The 22,350-nt window shown below is 41.6% G+C and overlaps 1 protein-coding gene across 5 annotated transcripts in view; it reads left to right on the plus strand.

Annotated features, from left to right (window-relative positions):
• The window catches only part of anks1b (ankyrin repeat and sterile alpha motif domain containing 1B), a 228,943-nt gene extending 222,287 nt beyond the window's left edge, over nucleotides 1-6,656 (plus strand). For 3 of the 5 annotated variants that reach the window (XM_083935409.1, XM_083935410.1, XM_083935413.1), the window contains 3 exons: nucleotides 1,971-2,093; nucleotides 4,074-4,165; nucleotides 5,322-6,656. In XM_083935409.1, coding sequence (XP_083791535.1) covers nucleotides 1,971-2,093; nucleotides 4,074-4,165; nucleotides 5,322-5,370 — 264 coding nt within the window. In that variant the 3' untranslated portion in view covers nucleotides 5,371-6,656. The remainder of the gene's footprint in view (nucleotides 1-1,970; nucleotides 2,094-4,073; nucleotides 4,166-5,321) is intronic. The other 2 variants (XM_083935411.1, XM_083935412.1) reach the window with 1 other exon arrangement.
• Nucleotides 6,657-22,350: the final 15,694 nt, after the last annotated feature.

The raw sequence follows: 22,350 nt of genomic DNA on the forward strand, positions 1-22,350 counted from the left end.
ATACTGCAATTTCATGTTAGTTGTTTGGCAGTACTACAAAGCTGCAATACACTTTTTTTTACACGTTTTGCTATCTTGCGGTCTTCATCTAGACACACCCACAAAAACACTGCTTCATCACATTACTATTGGTCTAGTCTCACATAGTCAGACCTCCACAGTACTGTGTTAACGCTCGAATATGGTCTGGCTACACAACGTAACAATTCTGGGATAGGAGAAAGAAAACTTTCGGGGTTAATTGTATTTCTTTTAGCCGATCACAGCCAGTTTGGGCGGCACTAAGCTTGCAAAACAGATAATGTCAGGCTTTATCCCAACACTGTACATCTGGTGAGCCAGACTACAAGTGGTCTAAAATGCCACAGGGTCCCTTTAACAGTTGTTTGATACCCACCCTAGCTTTGTGATATCAGATACTTGTGCCTCGCATTCTATCATTAGTTTCTATGTGTGTGTACGTGTGTGTATATGTGCAAATGAGTGTCACCTTTCTTCATGCCTCCTCAAACCACAGCGTCAGGAAGTCTATCTGTAAACCTCTCAACCTCTCATTAACCCCCAACAGAGCTTTAAAATAGTCATGCTAACACACTTCTCCCTTCTCTACCGACACGCATCAGCTGGCACATGTGTGTCTAAAGTGCCCGGTATAGAGTTACGGGGGCTGCTATATCAGTGTGTGTATAGACCAAATTTAAGTCAATTTACATACTGTGAGTCATGGAAGAAAGAGATGGTGATGGAGGAGAATCGGTGGCTTCTGAAGAATGGTCCCGCTTTCTAAAGTTAGAGCGAGATGCAAGGCGGTGGGGAAAGACAGAGCAGGAGAAAAGAGATAAAAAAAAGAGCACATGCAGTATTTGTGTGTGTTCGCTCTCCTCCTGCGTGTGTGGTTCTGCGCCTACAGAGATGATGGACGATGGCGTGTGTACACACAATCTGCTGACTCGGCAACCGTTACATTAACCATTAATTGCCTTTTTCCTGTGTGTGTGTCTGTAGTGTAGTTATTGGTTTGTGGTGTGCAGCAGGGCAAAGATACTGCAGGATTCACTTAATATTCCTGCCACCTGCCAGCCATAATCTCCATCCTGCAGCACCGCTCAAGCCCCTGTGTGCTTTAAAATACTGTTGCTTTGTTTTTTCTGCCCACGACTATCTGTTTCTCCACACCCTCCTGTTTTCATTTTTATGTTCTGTGTGTGTGATATGTGAGCATATCTGCTTGCAAATCTCCCTCAACATCCACTTAACTTGCCCTTGTGAGTGTGCCCGTGTCAGATATGACTATTGTCTTTGATCAGCATCGGCATGTCTCTGTAACCGGCGTGTAGCTTCAAAACGGGATTGACCTACATGACCCTAACCTTGTATGATTGAGTTTTAGAATCTTATGTTCCTTAAAAGGAGTGAAAAGCCTTGAAGTGGAGTGAAAATAGCTTGTTTTTAAAGCAGCTGGTTCATGTTCTGGAAGGTCTAGGAGCCTTGAATTTACACTTTAAAAAGAAAAACAACCTCAAGTACAACTGAAGTACAACCACAAGCTATCTCACATCACAGGCAGATTTTTTCATGACTTTCGAGCGAAAAAAAACATTTGGAATTTTGAATACGAGTAAGGCTTTTGCAGAGTGATGTTTTGCACAGTTGCCGTGCCACATCCGTCTTGCTGGGAGTGTTTGTTGCCATGCAGGAGTTGCTATATAAATGTGGCGTTCCATGACCTACTCTTGCTTTAGTTTTGCTGTAATATTTTGCGGTAACGCTGCTGTCCCACGCTGTTGCCAGGGCGATGACTTTGCTGCCATATGTTGCAATGGTTTTGGAGTGTTGTTGCCTTTCCCTGTTGCCATGCAGCTGCTGTGTCATCGCTGTGGTTTTTGCCTCGTTGCTTTGGGGGTTTTTTTGCGGTGTTGGTGTTGCTGAGCAGGCCCACTTTGACCTGTATATGACCTCTGCCCCTGTAGGTCATCATGTCCCCCGTCAGCCGCTGGTCACTGGGCCACATTTACACCCCTCACCGGCCTCCTCTCCACCCTCCTCTTCCTCCCCCTCGACTCTTCCATCTTCCTCACAAAGCTCAGTCACAGGTCCTCCACGCTTTTCCTTCTCTTATCCTTTATTTCCACATGATTTTCTTTTAGTGAAGGAGAGAGCGCCATCTGTAAGTGCTTCCATTTTATCCTGCCGCTTTTATTCAACTCACCCTGCATCCTTGTGTGATCTGTTTGCGTGTCTCAGTCTTCAGTTACAACCTCTATCTCAATATCAACAGTTTGCAGCATTGAAATAAAACAGATGGGACACTTCCGGACACTTCGGGACACTCTTGATAAGCCAAACTCATTTCATTTCTTTATAGCTAATACAGAGCTGAAGGCACGCCTCGGCTTTAGTGCCACAGCCCGTTTTTATGTGCCCCACTGCTGTGATTCCACCCCTGGATGTAGATACACTGCCTCCTTAAAAATAAGCAAATAAGCTAAATGTTTTTTAAAACACCCAGTCCATTAAAACCTCCATTGCAATGCTTGGAAAGAGCTTTTCATTTGAAGAGTTTTTCCTTCCTGATTCACACTTTTGGTTCGTTCTCCGCTCGTTCACATCTTGCAAACATGGCAGTTGAATTTTTGAAAGGGTCATCAAAAGAAGACTGCAGTGCCAGAGTGTGCCAAGTAATGATTAAAATATGAAATAGACTCCTGCTGCAATATGGCATGTTTTACATCGGCCTGGATAACTGAGGTTGGGGTCCTTTGAGGGTTGTGATTACCCAGCAGCATCACTTCAAGTTTTTATGTTCTGCAGAAAATTGAAAAAGTGCTGTTGATATAAAACTTATTTTGAAGGGAGGTATAGTTCATTCAGTGGCTTCATGTGCGGTTGATGAATTGAAGACTAATCCTGCCGATGCTCTGAACGACTTCTTCACTAAGCATGATGGTGTTACGTTGCTGTTAGATCGAAAGTGTGTTTGTCCCCTAATCCTGTAACCCCATAACAAGATTACAAAGGCTGGCTATGGTTGTCCGAGTGTGTGTGTGTGTGTGTGTGTGAGAGAGAGAGAGAGAGAGAGAAAGAGAGGGAGAGGATGGAAAACTGGATTAATAGTTAGTTTCCGTATTGTTGCTTTAGCAGTGAGTTGAGACAAGATAAGACAAACACGGTTCTGTTAGTGCCGCAGAACTGTGAAATGAACCATCTTTACGCCAAAAGTATATCTTCCATGCTAATTTATGAAATAGTAACATTATATTTAGATGCATGTAATAGATTTGTTCATGTACATATTTGGAAAGGATAAAGTGTGCGATCACAAATTTAGTCATCTTCTCCTGTCAGAACTGCAGCTCTCATAGTTGCGTCTCCCCTCCCCCAAGAAATCAACTGAAAATAAACCAATAGGTTGGAGAAAAAACACCCTCGGCAACAAAACCCAGCCGCTTGATTGGTTGCCGAGGGGTTATTTTTGAAAGCGATGTAGATTGTTTTATTTGTTTCTCAGCTCTGAAGCCACAGTAGCTTCACAGTGGCAGCAACAGCTCTGTGGGAATGGAAAATGCTAGGATGAACAGGAAGTGCACTGCTGCAAACACGGCTCATAGTCATAGGATGCTGCGTTTAAGAAATATTTGAACGTATGTAAAAGTAAAAGAAATGCCTTTGGTTTGTGAAATGTCAGACTGTGAGCTTTTGTCTGCTTTCCCATTTGAAATCAGTACGTCTACCTCACATCTGAGTTATTATTTTCCATAACATAACTTTGTTAGCAGCACATCCTCCATCTCATCCCTTCTACCGTGTCACTGTTTTATTACTGACTTTATTAGCATGAAATTGTATCATAAAATTGTCCCTACAGTGTGCAAGACGCCGATTTTCAGCAGAAACAGTGTTTGCATTGAAAATGTGTCATGATGACCTGTTTGCATCCTAAAAAAGTAGAAAATCAATAAAATAATCTGAAATGTTTTCAAAATTGTGAAAATGCAGGTCGTTTGAAAGTAATTTGGCACTTTTTCCCGACTTCCCTCTGCTTCTTCTCCTTTTTCCGCCTCTGTCTACTCCAGATGGAGCAGCCGTCCATGGACCAGAAGGGCCACGCCAACGTGCCGTGGATTGTGGAGCCGGGTCAGGAGGCTAAGAGAGGAGTCAACACCAAGTACGAGACCACTATTTTCTAACATACACCCGCCTTGTCCACTCCTGTGTGTGTGTGCCTTTCAGAGGTTGCCCTGTACTGGGGCCCCGCCCCGGAGTTGGGCACGAGCGGCGCACGCCGTTGCGTCACCTCACCGGCTGAAAAAAACAAACAAAAAAACATCCCGCCCCGCCCCTGTTAACCGAGCCTGTCCGCTGCATGATGACGTTTGGCGCTGCGCTGTCTCTTTCTTCTTTCTCGTTGTCTCTTTTGTTTTTGCTCTCCCCCTCTTTGGCCCAGGCCCCATCCACCTGCCTGCAGGGCTGGCGCATGACCTTTGAACCCTGGGCTGTGGTGCACTTTTGTCTCCACCTGTAGGGGGAATGGTCCGCTTCGTTTTTCCACTTCCTGTTTGCCGGCCAACCAGACAGTTGTTCTGCAACCAGCTTCTTGTTTTTTTTCTTCCTGTTAATGGGTGCAACCGTTTGGCTTAGTCTCTCTCCTCTTTTTTTTCCTCCTCTGACTGCCTCCATCCCTCGCTTTTCTCTACATTTCAGCCCCCCTTTGTCCAACTGCGCCTGACAACTTGAATGAGATTTGTAACCACAATACTGCTTAGAGCTGTGACAGTGTTTTAGCTGTCTGTTGAGCCCAGTATAGGAGCTGACAATGAGGAGGGCCGTTGTCGAAACATGACAACTGGAGTCAAATTCAAACTTTTTAGACATTTTTTAATCAAAGAGGAGAGCTGAATTACAGGAGAGGTGATGTAGCACAGTCTAACTTTGACTCAAACTGGTTCATCCAGCAGGCTACTAGAATGTATTTCAACTTTTTGATTCTTTATATCAGATTATTTTTTTTGAAATTATTAACAAACTTGTGAATTTCTTTGACAAACAACTTTGAAGTAGGGTTTTTTTTTTTTTTTGCTTTTATAGCACATTTTTCAGCACGTGTGTGTGTATATACATGTTCAGAATTATTTTAACCAAATGGATTTTCCCCCGGCCATAAACCTTATTTTATTTGGGGGGGGGAGAATCTTCTGTGTAAAAGGTTTTAGCATGTGGCTTGTGAGACGCATGGTGGCCATTTTGGATATGCTGAGCAGGGGGGCCGGTGGAGAGGCGGGGTGTGAGGGCTCTCTCGATAAGTGATGTCATCTCATTTGCAGGGCAATGCCGGGCGCTCATGTCTATTACTGTGGAATGCAAAGAATGTAGCCAGCCCTAAACACGGACCTTGTCACACATACAATGCAAAATGGACTACAAAAAGACTCTCTTGCTCACAAGGACTACAAACATGGATGCTACTCCACAGTGTTTAAGGTTGACTACCAAATTTTAACATCACTCATCCACATGATGCTTGCCACAGTAGACATATGACAGACATTTATAAACACTAACAGGACTGCCGCTTGACAGACGACGGTCTGCTCTGAATGTACACTTGTTTGAAAGCAGCCTCAACTTTCTGCAACTACAGCAGGATCTGATTTATGCGCCCAACTGGGACGTGTGACCTGTGAACTTTTGGGCGGTCACAGCGTCTCCATGGAGACTGTGAGTATGGTTACAGGGCTCTGTTGGTAACAGACAATGGACTCACTTAAGGCACCACTGGGCACGTGTCATTGCTGGGATGGGCATGGGTTTAAAGATGTCAGGTTGACTCTTTTGGTCTTTTTATTTTCTTTAAAGTCAGAAAATAATACAGAGATATATGCACAAGTGTGTAAATGTGATTGGACTAGCTGCAACATGCCGGAGATGCAACAGGTGTGTCCTGATGAGACAGGTGTCTCATAACGGATGATGAACCTATGTGAACAAAACAGCATCTGGCATTTAAAAAAAAAAAAAGTATTCTATTCGTATTGCCCGACATTTTAATGTTTAATATGAGAGTATTATATTACCATGATAATTATGATTATTCTTGTGCAATTCTTGTCTACTGTTGTCTTAATGTTACATTATTTTTCTATTGTACGATGAGATGAAAACCTCGGGTTTGAGAATGATGGCCATCCTTTAAAAAATCTGAATCTATACGATCATACTTGTACGCAGAGAGTGAATGTTGCAGGTGGCTCGCTAACTCTTGTCAGATCAACCCTCCATCCTTTCTCATGGGGCTCTACTCTTATCTAGCAGATGTACTATTTTAAACGCAGTATTACTGTATTATTTGGATGAGACATTATTCACTTATAAAATGTACATAGATATTTTGCCAACTCATTGTTCATACATGTAATGTAAAAGAGAAAAGAATAAAGGATTTGCAGTACGTGGCACTGGAAACAAGGTACCAAAATAAAGGTTGGGAATGAAAAGAAGTGGAAGGTTGTAAAGACTGTATTTTGAGTGAAAGCCAAAATGGTTTATTTGGGGACATCACTGCTGACCAACTTATGTACATAGGCTTGGGCTTCCAGGACACTGATTTTTGTAATTTTGGCCATTATTTATATCCTTGTAAAGCACATGGAATAAAATATGACTTGTAAAACCATTATTCATCTTTTGTTAAAGTTGTCATAAGTTATTTCCTTTTTCTCATCCACTGCATAAAAGGTCTGTCACACTACAGTTTGACTACTAATTACAATGTATTACTACTTGCCTTGTTTTTGTAGGTTTGACCATTGTGTTACAGGGTATGATAAAATTCTACTTACCAAAGTATTGCAGAAAACGGGGAAAACAATCTTCAATCCAAGCCATTTAAGATCAAACTAACCTTACAGATGTATGTGAGGTAGTAGTGAGTGTGGGCTGTGATGGCAGGGACTTCAGAGTTCACCCTCCCTTGCTCCTCCAGGCCCAGCACATTGGACAGCACCTTAACACTGAGGCAGAAATCCAATCATTAAAACTGAATCAAACAAAGAATTTTAATCAGCGGTTAAGTATCGACTTCGGAAGCTAAGGATTTGTTTTCGCTGGACTGAAGAGAGACTTAGACATAAATTATAACAGTTAGGGGTAGCTTTCTTGGCATTCAGCCGGGCTAATATATCAGTAGGATATTGATCTCAGATTCCTCTCTCACTATTCCTCCATCAAAGTTGTTTTTCCCGTGTGGGTGATTCACACCTTCAGGTTGTGAAAGCCACTAGTTACGCACAAACTGAAGTGTAAATTGTTGGGAAGCCGCTGGAGAAAAGATGCTGAAATGTTTTGTAAGTGGCTGAGAAATTGAGTCGTAATCTCATCTCCACTTTTTTTTTTAGGAAAGGGTTCTTTTTAAGATCGCAGACATACTTTGCAGGGTGGAGTACTTTTAAATCGCCAATAAGTGGTGAGTAACGGGCAAGTACAGGCAGATATGAAAAGCAAAACATTGATCGAAGCAAAGACCATTTATGAGGTATGTATTTACACAAAAGAAAAACACAATTAATCACGTTCAGAGAAGACGACAAGTAAGGACCGGATGATCCAGAAGGGTTTGGGCACCATTCATCACTGTTTGCTTTCAGATAATGTCACAACAAACAAGGTCAAAGTTCAAATTGACTGAACAATGAACATAGAGGCAAAGTGTAAGATCTGAGCCGTGCACACAACTCCCAAGGTCAGCTCAAAACAACTCCTTACACTCGTACAAGCAATTCTGCCGCAGGGCCTTCGTGCGCTTTTGTTTTTCAAAGTGATATTGTGTTGAAAATGTTCTCGGATACTTCAGACACAACTGGAAGTACAATTGGTGTTCAAGCAGGTGGTGTCATCTGGTCCTCAGCTGGAGCTTTTTCAAAATCAATAAAAGTGATTAAGACTGCCAGAGAACTGCTTAGAACGGATTAACGGTGATGATCAGATGATTGGTAAAAACCTCTTCGATGCTACACAGCAAGTTCTATTTGTGACTTACTACTGCTGGACATCACAATTTAGACGGCTCAGGAGAACATCGACTCTGACAGAGAGGTCTGCACCAGGTCATCCACTCAATCAACTACCTCCACTGGCCTCCAGACAACCCGACACACAATGATACTGGTGGTAATAAGCCAGGCTGTAGTGTAGCCAGGTTTCCATGGTGACCACATCCCCCTCTGTTTCACCTATATGCCTCATTGTAATGTTGAGAAAACACAAATGGCACTCCCATGATGAATAGCCAGCAAACCATCACAGCAGCCGTTAACTGACCCACAATGAAATCCCAATCAACAACAAACCGAAGGCATTTGCTGAAATGACACCGTTTCCTTATTATTCTGACTTTGTTTCACCTGCATTTTTCTGGACTCTGAATCGGACGCAGATAGATAGTGACAACAGGACTAAGAGCCGAGGCCAGATGTGTTTCTGCACCTGTCCATTGTTAACACACACTTCCGTTGCATCTCTTTCCTGTGCACCTTACGCTGCCCCGCCAATGTTTTCTGTCACTGTGGACCTGAGCCCGTATGCCGACCTGCTGGTCTCACTCAGCCAGCATGTTCTCACACCTCCAAAAACGTAAGCACAAGTTTCCACTAGTAACTTTCTGCGAGTTGTCATTTCAAAGCTGACATACACTTGTTATGGAGAAGCAGTTGAATGCAGTAGCCATGGAGTGTATTCAATGTAACCTACTGAAAGTAAAAGTATGGTAAAGGACATACTATACTATGACTTCTTTTTTTTAATAATAATATTTTTGAAGCACTATTTTATGACTTTTCTTGACTTTTTTCAACAAATTATGCCATGACTGCTTTAGACAGGCTATCCTATGACTGATTTAAGCTTTTTTTTTTTAAATATTATATTTTGACATATGCTTTAAAAATGTAATAAATAATGTCACAGTATACTCTGCCATAAGAAACTGTCAGTTGTATGCTTGTGCAGCTCTTGTATACTTCCAAAATGTTACTGGACCAAATCAATTAGATTCTGATACTGAAAGGTATCTATCTATTTATCTGTCTTATTGTCACAGATGTGTTGATTTATTTGGTTAATTTATGTAAAGTTCATTCATAAAATGAATCTACCTCAGTGGTCTTAAGCGTTCTTGAAATGTCCCTGTAGTCAATTTAATAAAACCCAGTATTTTTTCCCCTTTTTATTTCCTATAGATACATTTTATGTCACTTTAAGGGGCAGCACAAAATGTTTCTGAGGGCGGCATTTAGCCTGCAGGTCACACTTTGAGAAACAAATGTATGCATCTTAGCCATGAGGGATTGAACTAAACAAACACAAAGAGGCTGGCAGGGTTTGGGCATTTGAGCCCCTCTGGCTGTTTCCACCATGCCCGTCTGGATTTGACTGACATGAGTTGCAGCCAGAAAATAAACCCAACGCTGGTGGGTTTATATTGGCCAATGGCAAAGGTAAGTGTGTCTCAGGTCACCGGGGGCTGTTTGCATGATCTAGCTGCTACAGCATGTTTATATCAAATCATCTACATTTAGAATTTCAACAGCATCACAGTCATTTTTCTCTTGAAACTGTATATTACTGCAACATATGTTAGTTTGATGTACGCTGATCTCTGACATACAGGCAGGATTTGCTTCCCTGTTGGCGAAATATCCAGATATACTGACATTTTAATCTCTTATCTGACCCTTTAATCCCTCCTTGTTCTAGAAAAGAGCAATTTGCAAAACATTCAGGTTTAGTTGAAAACTATTAGTTGATGAATTTTTTATAAAAAACCAAATGTATGTCCTCATCTGATCTCATCTTCAATATGTCCATTGTAATAATTAATTAAGTAATTTATGAATTATTTACTGTCTTTCTCTGTTTTATATAGCAGAAATCTATTTAAAAGATTCACATTTCAGTCTAAATAATTAAGCTTAAACGATAACTGTGAGATTAATCGATTATAAGAACCATTAGTTGTGCTCCAGGTAAAAAAGGGGCGGCAGTAGCTCAGTCCATAGGTGACTTGGCTGGGAACCCTCCTGGGCACTGCCGAGGTGCTGTTGAGCAAGGCACTGAACCCCCCTTGCCAGCCCCCTCGGTCTAACATCTCTCCATTAGTTGCATGTATATAGGTCCTGTTTGTGCATGTGTGTGTATTTCAGGCCTGTGTGTGTGTAAAATTAAAAAATAGAGTGAAAATTGAATTTCCCCATAGTGGGACAAATAAAGGGATTCTTCTATTTAATGTGTTAATACCCAAACAGAAACTTACAAGCTTAAATGTCAAACTTTCTCTAGTTGCTGCTTTTCACTTTTGTACCAAGTCCTTAAACAAAACAAAGAGAGTGTTCTCTGTTTTCAATATTCTGACTGAGAATATAATCAGCAGTTTGATAAAAGAAATAATCCTTAGTTGTGACCTAAATGTGTCTGATACATATTTCCTCAAAATGTCACATCCTCTCTGCTGCTCAGGTCCCAGCTACAGACAGTGGATAGTAATTGGGCTGACATTAAACATTCGGTGTTTCTGCCCAGAAAATCAAGATCTTTGAGTTTTGTTAAAAGCCAAACCTAATTAAATATTAATGAGGGATTTGAAACTCGATTTTAATCATGTAAAAGGTTCATGCTGGCTCAGAAATACAGTGTGAACTATGAAGTAAACTACAGTATGTTCCACCAATATAAACTGGATAGAGTTTACTCAACTATAAGTCGGGATTTACTGCAAGATTTACACCACTTGTAGTCCACACAATCACCCTCTTTTACAAAGCCTTGTAAAAACTGAAACAATAAAAAAAATAAATCAAATGTGTGTGGAAGTAGGGATGAGCGCCTCTGCCTGAGAGTCCATTAAACTACAGTGGCCTGACATTTACAGTAAGCCTCTGAAAGGCTGAACAAGCCTTTGTCATGAGCTATAAACCTCTGAATGAGAAGGCTCACAATCTGCAGTTACAATCTGCAGCCAATACAAGCGAGTTCTGGGTCGTTTTCTGAGGTTGGAGGAGAAAGGACCGTTGCTGCAGCACATTGGTTTTTTTCTGAAGATTTACTGCCAATGGGCAGTTTGGTGCATTCTGTTGAAAAATGAGAAAACATTATATTGTTTGTAAAGAGCAGACCACTGCGGACCACTGCTGGGTGAGAGTGGGAGGTGATTCAAGGCATTATTTCTGGAAGATTAGACCAGGAGTGGAAAGTAGTGCAGTGGCTGCTGTATGTAGGCCTCTCAAAGCTCTAACAGCTCGATTGTATTTCTACTGCTGGCAGAGGTGGAGGCAAAGGGCTTATATGAGCACAAAGAGGGACAATGAGGAAAGAATAATGACGGGAACACGCGGAGAAGCACTGCAGATATTTTTGCACGGTAAAAAAAAAATGGCACGATGATGGTTTATTAACAGACATGCATTTTTTAGCTTTCTGCAGTGAAGTGTAAGACAGGAAGACTACATGCTTTGTTTTTCCCCGTCTGTGTCAGACTGTGGGAGAGGGCCAACGTTCCAGATGGTGTGTACTGCCCACGGCTACCGGCTAAATGACACGACTATGTAAAAACTGCTCATGTAACAATCACAATATTATATGGCATTCATTCAATGGGGCTCGCTTCGACCAGAGAACTAATGAACCCATTGGGGGGAAAACTGCAAGTCTGTTATCGCATTTACATTCAGATCCTCAAACTCAAATTCACAGTTATGTGGCCTAAATACACAAAGAAGGCCGAGGGATGGAAGGAGGATCCGCACTGAGAGACTATTTTACATAAAGACGGTTGGCTGTATTTGGTAAATGACTGGCAGAACATAAAACACACTTTTTTTTACACCTGGCAGATTTTGTGCAACGACACTCAAATTATCATAACGTGCTGAAATTGTACAACATGGAATTGACTTCCTGGAAAGTGGGGGATAGAGGAATAATCTGCCTCTGCAAGAGACTTTAACAACAGATGAGTAAAAACACACACGCACACACACACACACACACACACACACACACACACACACACACATACAGATAAACACTCTGGTGGGCTTGGCTCGCAATGTGCCACCTGATAAAACTGAACACAGTGAGGAGAGTTGGCCAAGTAATAAAACTCTCTCACACACAGGAGCACTCATTCACAGTAGCCTCTGGCAGACTTTAACTCTGTAGGGTACAAAAAACAGCTACTGCTATTTTCTTGGTATCAGAAGTCGGACCGAAAGATGGGAGAATCAAGCACAGACCTGTTGTGTGGGTACAAGGTGTCAAAAATGGTATTCTCATCACCATCATTTGCTGATTATTTTCTTGCTTAATGGCCTTTTCTTTATAATTGCAGAAAACAGTGAAAAACTGCGCATTGGAATTTCACAGAGCTCAAAGATGATATCTTCAAATTTTTATACGGCAAAGGCTATTTACATCCGGGTGTTAATATCAATGTATGCTATTTGTACCGTGGTGTCAGCAGCAAAGAATGTTATTAACACCCTTTGTTTCCTAACCCCAAACAAGCACTTTTGCTGCCTAAACCTAATCATGTAGTTTCATGGTCTAACTTGATCCAAACTAGTGAAATAATTAGTCAACATAATTTAATAATGGGCGAAATGTTGGTGTGGTGGTTAGCAATGTCACCTTACAGCGCAAGGGCTTCTGGTTCTAATCCTGGCTGGGGCCCTTCTGTGTGGAGTTTGCATGTTCTCCCCGTGTCTGCGTGGGTTTTCTCTGGGTTCTCCGGTTTCCTCCCACAATCCAAAGACATGCAGGTGTAAGTTTCATCTATGAAGATCGGTGTGAATGGTTGTCTGTCTCTGTTCGTCTCTATGTGTACGGTGTACCCCGCCTGACGCCCGATGTCAGCTGGGATTGGCCCTGACCGCGACAGGCACAAGCGGTTGAAGATGAATGAATGAAAGAATTTAATAATGTCTCCCGGGTGAAAGTCCGATGCTTAACACACTCAGTTAGCTACCTTCATACCACAACTTGTCACTTTTTGAGGCAGTTGATGAGGGGTTGACTGTAAATAGCCAGATTGGCGGCAAAGGTTTTTTTTACCCAGGTGTAAAAAGACACTCCCCCTGTAACCAAGTCTGGAAATGCCACAAAGTTTACCACGTGACTCATTCATCACCATCTAATAAAGCATGCAGAATGCTCGAACACCAGCAATTAGACCCCTTTAGACTCGTAAGTTTACGTTTTCTGGCTTCATGCACCACTGAGAATCTTCTGAACGAGTCTCCGCCTCGAACGCTGTATCCAGTTCTCCAAATATATCCGTGGCATCAAACTGTAACATTTATCATCTACCTTCATATGAGCTCCCTCGGAGTCAACATGTTATGTTGTAGGATCCATAACAATTTTTTTTTTTCAATTAGTGGGTTTGAACAAAAATAGTGCTTATTGTAGCCACAACAACCAGCACTCTGGGCTCGCGTTCAAGGATGGAACCGAGGTTGTCGGTGGACAGATGGAAAAACACCTCCAATGTGCGTCAAGTTTGTAGTCACTGAATTTGCACATTTGTACTGGAAGTCAGCATCAAACAGAATTTAAATCTGTGTTTGTTTGCTTGGGCCTGCTGAGTGTGCCAAACGGGCAGAGGATAAGCATGTAGGTTAAGTGCTACAGCAAAAATGAGATTTGACAGCACAGCAAAAGGCTCAGAGGAAGTCATTTACATAACGACATTTGTGAAAACGTTTCTTGTAAAGTAGGTGATGTTAAAGCATGTGGGAGAGCGGCACGTAGATCTACCCTGAAGAAAAAATTACAACTGGAAAGACTGCGATAAGAGCTGATGGGCTGTTGGTAATGTCCTGGCCAACATATCCGAGCTGAGATTCACGTCTGCTCCTAAAACACCTAAAGCTGAGCGACGCTGTGGGCTCATAGCAAGTTGTCTCCCGGCACTCAGACCAACATGACAGAGGAGAAGTCAAGCAGTTACATAAAGCTGCTTATGTCACCTTTCCAGTACGCAAGAATCAGCATAGAAGAGATCACACACTCATCTTTTTTATGTAACAAAGAATTAAGAAAAACATGTGAGGAGATGTTAATACCAAGGGACGACAAGTGGAAGATCAGCTGAATTAAGAAAGATGTTTATATAAACAAGACCACTCATATTTTTACCTTTAATCGCAAAGTGGAGCTGCACTAGAGTTAGTAAGTTTGTCATCCCTTTGCTATAAAGCATTAAAAACCATCACAATTAAAAGCGTGCACAACCTCTTTAGGACTGAAGCGATCCCTCAAGAAACCTGATTATGAAAAATCATCAATCAATCATCTTCTTTTAATGAATTCATCCAATGGAACTGTATACATTGAACTGTGTGTCCACACTGAAGATTGTTACAGTCAGTTATTATGACACTTAAGTGCACTACATGTGTTTAGTTTTTGATGGATAATATTACTGTATGCAATTTAAATTCAATATTTCTTTTTTTAAAAGGAAACCCACTCGAGGTGATTAGCTTAGCTTCGTGTAAAGCCTAGAAGCAGGGGGAAACAGCTGACCTGACTCTCTCTAAAGCAGTCTTGCACCGGTCGAGTACCCATGGGTAAAAATGAGCAAAATCTGGCTGGGCTGCAGGTGAGAAATCAGAAATGAATATGTGCATTATTATTCTCAGACAAACTGGCAGAGGGCTTGATTGACACCAGATTCTCAGCAGCTTTGGTGTGATCCCACCACTGTACCACGCAGACTGACAAAATATGTAGAGAACGTTTGAAAAAACATCATCCTGGAGCTGAGGATGTAGCTGACTGATCGCAACGAAGCAGTTACTTTGGATACGTGGACAAATGATTACAGCAAAATCGGTTATCTTTGTGCCAACAACAGAACACGTGACAGGAATTATATTAACGGGATGGGAGTTGTGCAAGTTCACAAATACACCTAGAAACACCACTAAAGCTCACAACTTAACATCTATGTATATTAAGCACATTAATAAAAGACTTGTTCCCGCCGCGAGGAGACGTTGCATGCACGTTCTGGGTGGATAGGTAACCAAGAAATAGTTCACGACTCCCTCTGAAAACACAGCCCCTTATTTTCTGCCAAAACACAATGGATGCATTCACTGATTTGCTTTAGAAGAGGTTATCAGTCACTGGTTACATCACTAACCAGTACAACTCAGACAGGCCAGATGGGGAAGCTGTCCACAGCTACTGTATATTCAAACTCATCGACACATTAAGGCGCTCTATTTAATCAGCATCCTTCTTGGGCAAGTTTGCTTGAATAGGCAGTGATGATCTCCTCAGAACGGAGCCATTTAGCCAAATCAAGCAATCTGTCGTCATGAATGGTTACATCTCATGACAACGAGGGCAAAAACCATCACGGACTCTCATCCCATCTCAATCGTCTTGAGTCGAAACAAGTCTAGTGGCTGTGTGTGTGTGTGTCGCTGTTTTTAGTAACACAATCGAGGGAACAAATGTTTTCTAAAGAAGCACATGAATGATGAGCAGATAAACTGGATGAACGCACAGACACTGAAGCTTCCTGAGGCTAAACAGACTACAAGCCCACACAGCTCATCGGCCTGCTCCAGTCACTCGGCTCCCCGTCTGTCTGCCTTCATTTCAGCTCAGCGACAGCAGCAGCAGCACTAATTGTTTAAGACAACCGATGTTTAATGCTAAATGGTGCGAGAGAGCTGGCACAAGTAAATACATCATGGCTTCTTTGCAAAAATATGTTTGAAATGAGTGTTGCTTGGTCCAACTGAAAGGTAGAGACAATCTTAAGGAGCTGTAGAGTGCTTTTATTATTGTTATTTATTGAGTTTTTTATTTAGTGAATAGTTATTTTATATAGTTGTTCATTTAGAGTTTATTCACAACAAACTTCATGATGGCTATCGTTGATATTTTCTTTCTTTTTTTGTTTTTATTTCCTAATTTATTCATTTTTTTCTTTGTCCTATTTATGCTATTCTTTTATTGTTCTCATCTCATCATCTCATCTTCATCCGCTTATCCTGGGTCGGGTCGCGGGGGCAGCAGCTTTAGCAGGGGACCCCAAACTTCCCTTTCCCGGGCCACATTAACCAGCTCTAACTGGGGGATCCTGAGGCGTTCCCAGGCCAGTGTGGAGATATAATCTCTCCACCTGGTCCTGGGTCTTCCCCGAGGCCTCCTCCCAGCTGGACGTGCCAGTAACACCTCCCTAGGGAGGCACCCAGGGGTCATCCTTACTAGATGCCCAAACCACCTCAACTGGCTCCTTTCAACGCAAAGAAGCAGCGGCTCTACTCCGGGTTCCTCACGGATGGCTGAACGTCTCACCCTATGTTTTATTGGTACCAACCAAAAGTATTGAAAGGTCTGTAACCAAAGACTGAGATATCTGGTCAGATTCCTTATCTTGTTCACGTTTTCTTTGATCAGACAGTTCCTGATTTAAATACATTTTTTTCTATTTTGGACTATTATATTTAGGCAAAGTTCTTTCTTTCTCAAAAGTTTGGTCTATAAAACATTAGAAAACATTGAAAAAGCACAAGGTGACATTATTAAATGTCTTGGTTTGCTCAACCAACAGTCCAGAAACCAACATATTCAATTTACTGTAATATAAGAAGAAAAATTCCCATATTTGAACACCTATAATCAGCAGATTTGGGGAATTTTTGCTTGAAAAATGACAAACGATTAATCAATGATGATTTTTTTTTTGATTGACTTTGATTGACAGCTCTAGTTTGGATAGGACATTTTAATGGCGTCTTTCGTTAAATACAAAAATACTCATATTCCTCTAAATAGGGCATCGGAAAAAAGTATTATTACTGTGTTGGTACTGAAACTGGGGTATTGTTTCAGCACTAATATCAGCCTTTGATGTGAGTGATTATGCACAAAAGTCTGATTCCAAAATAACTTTAACTTGCTGATGTAAGCTCATATGTAACACACCAAATCCTTTAAAAGGTCACTCAATAAATATAGCTGTCTAGACACAGGAGACAAAAGCAGCACCAGCATTTGATACCATAAATGAAGACAGTGTGAGGTGCACAGAGACTCTTTATGATCACAATACATGATGCAAACAAAGGTTAAAGTCCAAATCTGCTTCACAACAACGTAACCTTAAACAGCAGCACCAGCTGTAAACCAAATAAGACTCTGACTCTAAGTCTACACGACCAAGACCTGAACCAAGCTCCATTGGAAATTTGGAAAGTTTGCTCTAATGGATTCTGTGTTTCACCTTCAACGTCCAAGCTGAACGATTTAAACCAGAACGTGTTTCTCCATCCATAAGAAATCATCATGAAAGCTGCCAACGGCCTACAGTCAGTGGAGTCACTCCAAGAATAGTCTCTTGTGGCCCCATGAACAGAAGCTTGGCTCGATCGGGTCTAGCTTTTTAAATAATTAGAATTAAATGTCCCATGGCGATAAACGTCACCATAGGAGAGTTTATTCCAAAAGGAAAAGTCCATAATATGTACAGGCCAATTTCTTGTCAACATGAGAGATTCCACAGAGAGAAAATGTCTTTCACTCTTGAACACATATCACTGCTCTTCGGATCAGGAGCCAAACTGGATCTAACAGAAGCAATCTTGGAGAATGAGTGTGGCAATGGAAGCTGAGAGGACTCCACAAGACAGTAGTGCTGGGTGATATGGCCTACATCAGGGATGTCAAAGTCAAATACATCAGAGGGCCAAAAAAACTGATTTGCTACAAGCCGAGCGCCGGACAGGTTCAATGTTTATTAAAACATATTAAATGATGCATATAACCTATTGAACCAAGACCTAACACAGTGTGCCGTATTTTATTTAATAATTAGGGGCTGAAAGTTGACATGTGCCCTGAATGCTGATGAATAATGAACCCACTTGCGGCTACCGTTGCAGTGTGGGTAATGTAGTTTTGGTGCGTGAATAACACCAGCAGCGGCGGCTGTGGCGTGCGGGCCGGTTCTAATACTAATCAAACATCATCCCGGGGGCCAAGATCATTCATTCGGGGGCCTTGACTTTGACACCCATGGCCTACATCTTCTATCCTGTCATTGGTCATTTATTTCACATCTCAACACACACACAAACAGCATTATTTGTGGTAATTTAATAAATCAATAGTCTATATGAAAAAAAAACATGGTAAGGTAAATTCTGAATAGTTCATTCATTCATGATTCATTCATCTTCAACTGCTTGTCCCTAGAAGAAGAATTACTTTATTTTTATCCCACACAGGGAAATTCAATTTTTTCACTCTTGTTAATATACATGCTACGCACACAGGCCCGAAATACACACATGCACAACCAGGAGCTATACATGCAATTAAGGAGGGATGTTAGAGCGCCCCCGAGCAGTTGGGGATTTGGTGCCTTGCTCAACAGCATCTCGGCAGTGTGCAGGAGATGAACTGGCATCTTTCCAGCCACCAGTCCACGCTCCATTCACACAGGGACTTGAACCAGCGATCCTACCGTTCCCAGCCAAGTCACCTATGGACTGAGCTACTGCGTACCCCAAAAGTCACTCCTTCGAGCCGGATTTGAACCAGCGACCTAAGGATGCCTGGTATTGCCACTACAGTCCTCCGCTCTACCAACTGAGCTATCGAAGGGTGCTAATGATGTCAGAGCTGATTCCAGATGAGATCGGGCGTGAGGTGAGGTCCACCCTGGACAGGACGCCAGTCTATCACAGGGCACATAGAGACGAACAGAGAAAGACAGCCATTCACAGCTACGGGCAAATTTTAGAGTCATCAATGTGTGAAATAAATACTTTTTCTCATTTTATTAAAAACTTTAGTGCAAAATTAACATAACGTGCAAGGACCAAAACGTTAAGTGTCTTCCAAATCAAGTAAATATTGATGTTCTGCAGTTCGGCCATTGGTTTTTCAACATCGCAATACAAACAATACAGCAAAAAAATATACAATAGAAAGAGTTTTTAATTGTTCTGATGCTTTATATCGTCCTTTCGCCCAGCCCTTTCATCACAATACCATTCCATTGAAAGATGACACAAGATGCCACCACAGATATCAACATACAGAGAAAATATACAAGGCTACACTGAAAGAATACATTTAAATCAAACACTCAGTCAATCGAAAGAAAGCATTTTGAAGACTGATTAATCCTTTGAGTCGTTTTATTCTATCAAAAATGCAAAACCTTTCTTGTTCCAGTGTCCCAATTCCAATACTTTCCCTGCTTTATATTATATTATAAACTGAATATATTTGAGTTTGACAATGTTTGCTTAGAAAAGACACCTGCAGACATCCTCTTTGGCTTCAGCAGATCTAATCATTAATTGCAGCCCGAACATTTGGACAGCTGTAAATGATTGGGGGAAAAAAAAGAAGTATAGAGAGCATGAATATGTTCCTTTGGAGTGGGTGTTAGAATTATATAATACCATGTTCTGAGAAATTTTCAAGCAATATTTTAATATGTTGGTCAATCTAAAAATCTGAGGGATGTAGTAATAATAGGTTATTTTGTATGCATTGATAACATTTTGGAAACACCATGTGTTGCAGTCATGTGTGTTTCAAATGTCCCATCCTTTGATATGCTTCTGATACCAACTGCTGCCTCTGGAGACTTAAAGATCATCTGCTTTTAGATTGATTTTGTTGTTTTCAACCGTCTCATGGAAGCCCTTTATGTAATAACTACTGTACAAGATGGGGCTGTTAAAGAGCTCAGATTTGATATTTAAGTGCAGTTTTGTTCAGCTCACCCTAAGAAGACACATGACGTTAAACATTAAGAGTTGCGTCTTGGCTTTATAATCTGATCAGTACACAATATGCATATTCCAGCCATAATGCTGGTAAGATAAACTCACCATCACTCCACTCTCAGACTTAAGAAGCTTTTAAAAAAAAAAAACGCTGCTGAGCTTTAAGCAGCACTTTCCCTCCCGTCATGAATCTTGTTCATGGGTTCAAAACTAGATTAAAGCATAGAGCTCTGTCTGGAGTAGTGTGCCTGTGTGTGTGTGCGTCTGCGTGTGTGTGTGTGTGTGTTTGCCTGCATTCGGGGTTAATGTAGTGAGAGCAGCACCTTGCTTCATCCTCAAAACTGCTGCAGTGAAGGTTTGGATGATTCAGCCTCATGATTCTTGAGCTAATGCTGAGCTGAAATGCTCGGATGAGTGACAGACACTGTGTGATTGAAGAGGCAGCAGTGATACAATGGGGACAAATGAGTTGTCAAGTGAGACAGTTTGATTGTCTGCCTCAATCGCATGTTGTGTAATGTGTGATTGCAGGGTGGCCAAGAGAAAGTGTTTTGTACGCAGACATGTTACTCGCTAACAGCCAGTACATGAAAACACTTCATCAGTAGGCTGGTTGAAGTGCCCTTGAGCAAAACAACCCTTTTCTCTTGATAAATGTTTTACTTACTGCGGCTTTGATTACACCGCATCCAACACTCATGGCAAACCGCACGCTTCACTGGGACCTAAAACACCAAAGAAAATAAGATACAGATTAAAGAATGAGTTAACACCCATCTTGAATATTTATTTCACGACTGTATTTTTATCTTAGCTTATTCCTACTGCTCATTTTTCTCCTAATAGAAGTAGAAACCCTTTATTTGTCACGCAATGGGGAAATTCAATCTTCCTGTTAGAGACACACACACACACACAAACACACACACACACACACACACACACACACACACACACACACACACACACACACGCAACTAATGGAGAGATGATAAGGGAGCCACCAGACCACACTTTATTCGTGGTCCACGCAGGGACTTGAACCAGCTCTCTGGTTCCCAGCCAAGTCACCTACGGACTGAGCTACTGCCGCCCCGTAATACTTCTTGTATATACTTCCGGATCAAAATAATACTTTTTTTATGTATACTCAATATTACTGATGTTTTGAGAAAAAAAAATTCACCTTAGCTAGCATTATGAGAAATACTTTAATATTCAGGGGCTTTCTACTGGTACACTACATTAGGAATCCAACTAACTTAAGATTATTTTCATCTAGAGTGTATCAGTCTATAAAAGGGAATTCATTCATTCATCTTCAACCGCTTGTCCCTATCGAGTCGCGGGGGGCTGGAGCCGATCCCAGCCGACATTGGGCGTGAGGCGGGGTACATCCTGGACAGGACGCCAGTCTATCACAGGGCACATAGAGACGAACAGAGACAGACAACCATTCACACCTACAGGCTATTTTTAGAGACATCAATGAACCTAACAAGTGCATGCCTTTGAACTGTGGGAGGAAACCGGAGAACACCCACACAGACACAATGCAAACTCCACACAGAAAGGCCCCAGTCGAGATTCGAACCAGGTACCCTCTGGCTGTGAGGCGACAGTGCTAACCACCATGGCCATGATAATTCCTTTAGCCCAGGGGTGGGCAATTCCGGTCCTGTAGGGCCACTGTCCTGCATGTTTTAGGTGTCTCTCTGCTCTAACACACCTGATTCTAATGTTGTGCTCGTTCTCAAGCAGCTGATGCTTGTCACAGTTTGAGTATTGTTAGACTCAGGTGTGTTAGGGCAGGGAGAAACCTAAAACATGCAGGACAGTGGCTCTCCAGGACCGGAATTGCCTACCCCTGCTTTAGTCCAAGTCAAGACTTTAAAGCAAGGGTGTCAAACTGATCCAGTAAAGGGCCGTGTGGCTGCAGGTTTTCATTCCAACCAATCAAAAACACACCTGGTCCAACAAATCAACCGTGTGAAGACAGTTCAGGTGATTGAGTAAGTCGAGTCAGGTGTGTTTTTGATTGGTTGGGATGAAAACCTGCAGCCACACGGCCCTTTACTGGATCACTTTGACACCCCTGCTTTAAAGGAATACTTCAGTCTCAAACCGATCATTTGTATGTTAATTACTAACCCTGTTACCTTGATTTATTTTTCTCCCTGAATACTCCAAAGACAGAGAATTCACAGAATTTTTATTTTTGACGCAATTAAGTCTTAGTTTTCTGTTCACCATGGAGGCATGTGGGAGAACAAAACAAATAATCATTTTGAGGGTGAAGTTTTCCTTTTAAATTGCTTGTTTTGTTCAACCAGCACTCCAACACTTAAAGATAATAAGTCACTGTCCAATAAGAATAAGAAAAGCACCAAATTAATTCTCATAATTTAGAAGCAATTTACAAGCATTTTTGCTTGAAAATTAAACAGTTAATAGATTTAAAACAAGTTGCAGTGCAGACTCCATAAACTTCTTCATATTAAGTGACATGTTTCACCTGCAAGACTCACGTTTGAAT

Source organism: Echiichthys vipera (genome assembly GCF_963691815.1).
Source record: "Echiichthys vipera genome assembly, chromosome: 20".
NCBI lineage: Eukaryota > Metazoa > Chordata > Actinopteri > Perciformes > Trachinidae > Echiichthys > Echiichthys vipera.